At 37.0% G+C, this 8,116-nt stretch overlaps 1 protein-coding gene across 2 annotated transcripts; it reads left to right on the top strand.

The window, feature by feature from the left end:
- The first annotated feature begins 267 nt into the window (after positions 1 to 267).
- On the top strand, positions 268 to 7,854 carry LOC145430153 (phospholipase A2 inhibitor subunit B-like). 2 transcript variants are annotated; one of them, XM_080304589.1, is made up of 9 exons: positions 268 to 358; positions 456 to 618; positions 1,054 to 1,167; positions 2,797 to 2,871; positions 3,133 to 3,474; positions 5,295 to 5,442; positions 5,546 to 5,625; positions 6,941 to 7,446; positions 7,734 to 7,854. In XM_080304589.1, exons 2-6 carry the CDS (start codon positions 471 to 473, stop codon positions 5,297 to 5,299), a joined length of 684 nt encoding a protein of 227 aa, XP_080160715.1. In that variant the 5' UTR covers positions 268 to 358; positions 456 to 470; the 3' UTR covers positions 5,300 to 5,442; positions 5,546 to 5,625; positions 6,941 to 7,446; positions 7,734 to 7,854. The 2 variants fall into 2 exon arrangements, with proteins under 2 accessions (XP_080160715.1, XP_080160714.1); XM_080304588.1 differs by lacking the exons at positions 5,295 to 5,442; positions 5,546 to 5,625; positions 6,941 to 7,446; positions 7,734 to 7,854 and having other exon boundaries at positions 269 to 358; positions 3,133 to 4,810.
- The last annotated feature ends 262 nt before the right edge of the window (positions 7,855 to 8,116 follow it).

Here is an 8,116-nt window from a genome sequence, read left to right on the forward strand (position 1 = left end):
AACTTTATAAATTACATAATAAGGAGGAGCAATACTTTATAAGTGATAAATAAAGCACTTACTAACACCTAGTTAATCCTTTATAGTGTGTAATTATTATAAAGTGTTATCAAATGATGTTGCTTGACGTTTGTCTATACACACTTTAGTCTTTCTCAGACCTTTTTTGTTACAAAGAGGAAGGCTTTGGGCCTCATAGTTTTTTTGTCTCTTTTCTGCCTTGTTTCCAATCAAATACTCACCTGGTTTTTATTTCCTCTTCAACGAGTGGCTCATATATTTTTGACTTTGAGTTCTGAGCTGTATTTGTTTGAAAGCAGCACACAAAGCAGCCCAGTGGATAACTGCTTGTATACTGGTGAGTTTTTATTATATTTTAATGTTAATACCATTTAACAAATTAACATCTCTGAATAACTTTGAAAACCTTTAACACCTTCTTGTTTATCTTTAAGCTCTGCATTTAAACAATGATGGCATGGCTCCAATTTTGTATCCTTTTCCTGGTGGCTCCAATTGGGTACAGTCAGAATCCAGGTCCTCGTGGTCCCAAAGGAGACAGTGGACTTCCTGGACCAGCTGGTCCACCTGGAGTACCAGGACCAGTAGGTCAAAAAGGTGAGCAATAATCCTACAAACCACAAGACTACTGACCAGATACTATTTATAGTTTATCTAAAGCTTGTTACAATTCTTTTGTATAGCCAAATAAGTTTTCATGATGTATCAACAGAGGCTTATGCTACAAAGTATGAATGGCAGTGACACTGAATGAGCATTTTATGACATCAGATAGTGGAGGCTCAATATATTTATACTTCTATATACACTTTATACTTAGATATATGGTTAAGTGCATTAAATATGGTCTTTTTTTGGTGCTGACGTGAAGCTAAAATTCCCATTTGAGTAGTGATTAATTAATAATAAGGTATTTAACTGCTTTTTAGCTCTGTATAACCAGTTTCCTAACGTTGTGAGAGAATTTTTCCTCTTTGGGCTGTGAGTGAATATCTGAACATATGGTATGATACTTCCATACCTGCTTTAAAGGAGATACTGGAGTTAATGGACCAGTTGGACCTCCTGGACTACCTGGAAACCGTGGATCTGTTGGAACACCTGGACTTCCTGGACAATCTGGAAAAGATTCTGACTGCAGAACAGGTGAAGATCAATTTTTATTAGTTTCATTAGTTACTAAGTTTTATTTTTCATTTTTGCACACAAGGGCAGCACCAACTACTTTCTTTGCTATGAAACATTCCCATAGATGCATTCAGTGTCCTTAACCATTGTAACTTTCTTTCTTTCAGTCCAACCACTCGTTGTATCTATCTGTCGTAAATGCCGTACAGGGGGCTGTACTCCCATTATTTTTCCTCTTCTTGCTGCTCTTCTGCCTGAGATATTCACTAAGCACATAATTGGTTGTGGCCATGTTTTTGATGTACTCATGGATCTTTGTTGTCTTCTCCTGGACAGTGGTTCTCACTAGTCCTTGATTTCCTTGCTTCCGCTTGAGTATAGAGTCTCTGGGTGTTGGACTTGAGGTGAAACCAACACAAGTACTAAAATCAAGGACTATGCCAAATAAAAATCTATTGAGGCAAGCATGAGTGTAGTAGGACTTGTACTAGGCATATCAATGGCAGTGATAGGAGCTGACTCTGACGATTGAATGGACTGACAGGAGCAAAAGTAAAAACAACCTCTGTTAAATTTGATGCAGAATTTTAAATGTAATTTATACAAATTACTTTTACCATTTTAATCAGTAGGGTTTATTAATATCAAATTGTTGTTTTATATAGTGTCACTACTCACAGCAGTCCTCTTGGCACTTCACTGCATACACTATATTACTCTGTTTATGCTGGGGTACCTGATCCTTGGTTTAGAACGATATTTAGTGTAATGTGTTTTGGAATGTGAAAGACACAGAAATGTGGTATTTGAAAAAATGCATCTTAGCTATAATTTTAATTGATTACTTACGGAGCCCCGCAGGGGACACGGGAGAAAAAAAAATTAAGACGGACTTTTGCAAGATCTCGCAAAACAAACTCGGGATCTCGCAAAAGTATTGCGAGATCTCGCAAAAGTTTCAGCCGCATTCTCCGGAGGCCGCCAGCTCGAAGCCGACCGGGAGGTCAAGGCACGATGTGCCGGGAAAGCGGTGTTCCTCCCGGCTGTAGTAGGTCTCGACCTCCCGTTAGCTTCGAGCTAGTGGGTGTCACATCTCCAAAAACGTCGGAGCACTTTTGCAAATATGTGATGTCTTGTAAACCGAGCAGGTATCTGACGTTTACACAACTACATTCACGCCTCAAAATATCTTAAAAGTGTATTTTGTGACCCAGAAAGAGTAATATTACAACTAAGTAGCTGCCGCCATTGTTGGAATTCAACTTTTGCGAGATCCCGAGTTTGTTTTGCGAGATCTCGCAAAAGTCCGTCTTAATTTTTTTTTCTCCCATGTCCCCTGCAGGGCTCCGTAATTACTAGTGCTGTCAGCGTTAATCTCGTTAAAATGGAGTTCACGCCATAACCGCATTAACTTGGCAAATCTCCGTTAGTGAGTTAGCGCAGACTGATGGCGCTAACGCGTTAACGAGCTAACCGCGCTAATGAGCTAACCGTGCTAACGTGTTGACGCCGTGCATGATTAGAGATTTGACGCTCAAAAGAGAAAAACTAGCTTTTATTTAATAACAGTTTGCAATTTTAAACATACACAAAGAAATGTTGGTCCCAAATGACTACAACACTGATAATTTTATCTGTTTGATCTAGAGCTCTTTGGTTACATAGACCAGGACCTTCAAACCATTAGAGCCCTAAAGGAAACAATAACCAAGTTAGAGCTGGGTAAGTGTCATCAGCAGCAACAGGACATAGGTTTTACAGTAACTCCATCATTAATAACTCTGGGGGGTTTCCTTGTTTGCTTTTAAAATTTCAATTATCTTTCAGATTATTATTTAACATAATAATTTGAACTTTGAGCAATAAAGCTAAATGGAAGGATACATGGTGTGTAATGACTAGACGAAGCCTTTTTTCTGCTGGTTTCTTTAAAATAAAAGTAGTTCATTCCAATTTCTCTTTCTATGCTGCTTTCTTTTTCAGTTATAAACTACGATTTTGCCCGAAGAGTTGATGGAAAATATTTTGTGTCCAACAAGGAAAGAGGCTCTTTCCTCCAAGCTGTTGAGTTCTGCTCCCAGCGAGGATTAGAGCTGGCTTTGCCCCAGAGTGATAAAGAGAATAGCTTACTCACTGAAGTGTTTGAAAACAGTCCTAAAACAGTCTGGATTAATGCCAGCAATAGAAGAGCAGAGGGAAACTTTGGAGCTGATATGAAAAACCGACCTCTGACCTTTACCAGCTGGGCAGAAGGGCAGCCAGACAAATCCATCCAGGATCCAAGCTGCACCACGCTGTCAGAAGACGGTGTTTGGAGAGTGACAAGTGAATGCTCTATGAATGCTTACATTGTTTGTCAGTTATAGAAATGCCTTTGATGACATGAAGTAAAGTGTAACTCTTTGGGTTCTGGTGTGGGGAAATCAAATGGAGTACAAATATGTAATCACACATCTATCTGGCGCAATTTTCCTATTCCTATAAAACAGGTCAAAACATTCTTTCAAATCTTTTATTACATTTTTAGGTAAAATGAAAAATTCTTTCGAGACCTGCAGTATTTAGTAACCATTCACCATACAGTAGCCATATTTATATTCATCCAGCAAAGTGAGAAGTCATGGAGGGTGTTCTGGTTTGGTGGCCCCAGCATCTCATCTCTGGTTTATTTGCATGACTTGATCAAACAACAAACTTGTTAGTGAGTGTGACATGGCTGGAATGAGAATTAGCAGCTCAAAGTCTGAGGCTAGTCTGTGGCTTGTTTCCAGATTTAAATGTATTGATTTTTTCAGCTTCCAAATGAATAAGCAGCTTGTAACCTGGAATGTAGCAGCAGTACATTATCATTTTGATTAAATCATTTCACCTTCATTACCTGAGCATGATTGTATCAATTTGTACATTGCACTTTCTAAGATTAAAATCATACATATATGTTTCACTAGATAAATGCTTTATAACCACAGTTTTATCATGAGAGAAATACTCAGACATGTAAAATGTTTAAATGTGGATGGTGGATTTGCAGGCAGATGTTAAAGAAATTTTAAGGTAAGTAACATTTTTTTTTCAAATAACTCTGTCATGTTCTTGGGTCTGTTGACCCAGCGTTTTAAGTTTTAGTTTATTTGGATGTTGTTTATGTTTAAGTTCATTAGATTAGCGAAGTTCATTTGGTTATTAGACTCCTTGTGTTTTCTTCCCCTGTATTTAAGTTTCCCTCACCCTTTGTGTTTCCCGCTGCGTGTCTTATGTTATCAAGTTTGTATTATCATGTCTGTCTCATGTTTCCTGTTTTATTTTAAAGGAGTCGTGTGTTTTTTTTGTTCATTGTATTTAGTTTCACTTCCCTTGTACTATCATTAGGCTCATGTCAGTCAGCTGTTCCTCCATGTGTTCCCACTTCCCCTAATCACCTCCTGTGTATTTAAGTCCTCTGTTTTCAGTGTGTCATTGTCAGGTTGTCTGTTGTCCTTTGTGTCATGTTTCCAGGTTCTGTGCTCTAGGTATTTTTGTGTCCATGTTAGGGTTCATGTTTTGGGTTTCTGTGTTATCTTAGCTCTCCCAGTTTAGGTTATTGTTTAGCTTCTCCTCTGCCTTTTGTTTTGTAATGTTTTCACCAGCCTTAATAAACGGCTCGCTTTCTGTTAACATTTAAGTTTTGTTTCATGGTGTCTGCATTTTGGGTCCTTTTCATAATACATACAGTCTGCCTCTGCCAGAATGTAACAAACACTTCTACTAAAGCAATGCCTTTGTGCTAATCAATTTTGTTATGACCAATAGTGGATTTGTGTCTGATGTTATTCTCATACAGTTGAGCAAATATTTTGTACTACCACATGTAAGAAATGTTACTATTTTGGTAGTAACATCCAGGCATAGACTATGTGAATCTTCTTGTCTTTAAGTTTTTATATAAGTAATTTGTGCATAGATAAAAATCATTTAATATTTTAAAAATATATTAAATTGTGATTTTGGTGGATCATCTGTCTGCACTATCAGTTTTAAGTAAATTTAAATTGAATACTTTTAAAATAACAGGTTCCTTTTGAAGAAAACATTTGTAAAGCCTGACATTTGTTTGTAATAATGGTCAAAGCTTTTTATAGCATTTTTTCTGTATGTGTAATCTACAGATTAAAAAATAATTCAAGAGAATAACCACTGTAAGCGTTGAATCTGGCTAAACGTGGCCATTGGACTCCAAAACTGATGGATGTAGTTTCATTAAGGGGAGGAGCTAAAGGAGTGAGAATCAGGCTCATCAGTGACATGCTTCTTGAGGTATGATGATTATTTAGACCTTTGGCTTCAGCATGCACTTTGTTGGCAGTCACCCATATAGTTTATACTCATTTCGATACTTTATCTATGTTTTCTTAAATAGGACATGCAATCAAAGTATGGAGAGAAGTACCCATCGACTGAACCTGGGAGAGAGAAGAGGACCTTTTCATGGCGTCTGGTGTAAGTAATTCAGCATCTTGACCATGTAACAAAAATGAAATCCACACTGATCATAGTGTGGATTTTAAAATAGGGTATTTACTTGCTCCTGCAATACTCATTGTAAGTTAAATTTGTAAATATAAATATATATGCACTTTAAGTTAAACCTTGCTCAATAATCACCCCATATCACACCCATATCAATGACCAGTTCAGCATAGGTGTTGGACATTGTAAAATGCTCCTTGGAAAATTCAACTAATGAACATAGCACAAGGTTAAAATTTGGTTATCACATAATTTTCTTACACTGAACGAGAATAAGACCGAAGTCATAGTTTTTGATAGTCACGCTCCGCCAGACCAGTTAGCTGATGCCCTCGCATGTCTTCTCGCAAGCCATCTCTCGCTCACTGTAAGAAACCTCGGAGTATTACTGGAAAGCTCTTTTAAACTAGAGAAACAGGTCTCCATTGTGGTAAAAACAGTTTTTACCAGCTGTTCCAGATATCTAAAGCAAAGCTGTTCCTTCCTCTAAAGGACCTTGAAAAGCTTATCCACGCATTTATCACGTCCAGACTGGACTACTGTAACTCCCTCTACTTGGGCCTCCAACACTCTTCTCTTTACCGGCTTCAGTTAGTTAAAAATGCAGCTGTGCATCTCTTAACAGGTACTAGAATCTATCATCACATCACTCCAATTTTAGCCAACTTATATTGACTCCCTGTTAAATATCATATAGATTTTAAAATTATTTTGTTTACTTTTAAAATTCTAAACAATTTAGCGTCCAGCTATCTATCCAAACTCCTCCATTTTTACAATCCCAATAGAGCAGTAAGATCTTCCAATGAGATGCTCCTAACACAACCTAGGTCTCGACTGAAATCCAGAGGTGACCGGGCCTTTGCAACCGTAGCACCTAGACTCTGGAATAACCACCCTGTTTATATTCGTACCTCTGTGTCGTCTTTTAAATTGTGCCCTAAAACTTATTTTTTTACTTTGGCTTTTAATTCAAACTAGTTGGCTGTTATCTGGCTTGTTGTGTTGTCACCTATTGTTTCTTGCCCTGTTTTGTCTTAATTGTTTTGTTTTAATTGTCTCATGCTTTTACTCTGTCTGACTGTGAAGCACTTTGGTCAACTTCGTTGTTTTTAATATGTGCTATATATATTTTTTACTTTGAGTACTTTGAGCTGTATTTGTTTGAAAGCAGCGCATGAAGCAGCCTAGTGGATAATTGCTTGTATATTGGTGAGTTTCTATTATATTTTAGTGTTAATACCATCCATTGATCCATCCATTCGCTTCCGCTTATCCTTTTCAGGGTCGCGGGGGCGCTGGAGCCTATCCCAGCTGTCATAGGGCGAGAGGCAGGGTACACCCTGGACAGCTCGCCAGTCTGTCGCAGGGCAGTGTTAATACCATTTAACAAATTAACATCTCTGACTTTGACTGACTTTCTAACTTTGAATACCTTTAACACCTTCTTGTTTATCTTTAAGCTCTGCATTTATAGGTTTATTATATTTATACAAATTACTTTTAGATATATGGTTAAATGTAATTATTGTGGTCTTTTTGTGGTGCTGACATAAGGCTAAAATTCCAGTTTGAGTGATTTTGAGCTCCATATAACCAGTTTCCTAATGTGGTGAGAGAATTTTACTCTTCAGACTGCAAGTGAATATTTGAACATATACGATCACAGCTGATACTTCTATACATGCTTTAAAGGAGATACTGGACTTGATGAACCACCTGGTTTAGCTGGAATAATTGGACCACATGGAATGACTGGACCATCTGGAAAACGTGCAGACTGCTGAGCAGGTGGTAATCAGTTTTTATCAGATTCATTAGTTTTTAAGTTGCATTTTTTATTTTTACACAATTAAATCATTTTGTATTAATTAAATTAATGGTTGATTTTGTATATGCTAAGCAAAAAACTAAAAAATCCAAAACAACAACAACAACCTCAAAAAGGATTGTTAAGTGACCTTCCTAAAACTGCAAAACCTTATGCATGTCAGGTCTATGCCACGAGCTCATGTGTTAATAAGTGTGTGTGTATCTCTCTATCTATCTGTATATATGTGTGTGTCTGTTTGATCCAGATCTCATTGGTTCCATGGACCAGGACCATCAAACCATTACATCCTTAAAAGAAAGCATATCTAAGATAGAGCTGACTAACTGTCATCAAGAGCAACTAGACATGAATTTTACAGTAGGGGGAACATTTTTATCTGTTTTGAAACATGTTCCAACTCTGACTTGTTTGGTTTTTAAATGTAAATTATTTTTCAGACATTTATTTAACATTGTAATTTGAACAATAAAGTAAAATGAAAGGATACATCATGTGTGATAGCTAGACAAAACCTTTTTTACTGCTGTTTTTAACAAAATAAATAAAAGTAGTTCGTTCAGATTTCTTCTCTCTATGCTTCTGTTTTTCAGTTAAACTACAATTTTCAAGATTCAAGAATCAAGATTC

This window comes from Astatotilapia calliptera, chromosome 7 (assembly GCF_964374335.1).
Source record: "Astatotilapia calliptera chromosome 7, fAstCal68.1, whole genome shotgun sequence".
Lineage (NCBI taxonomy): Eukaryota > Metazoa > Chordata > Actinopteri > Cichliformes > Cichlidae > Astatotilapia > Astatotilapia calliptera.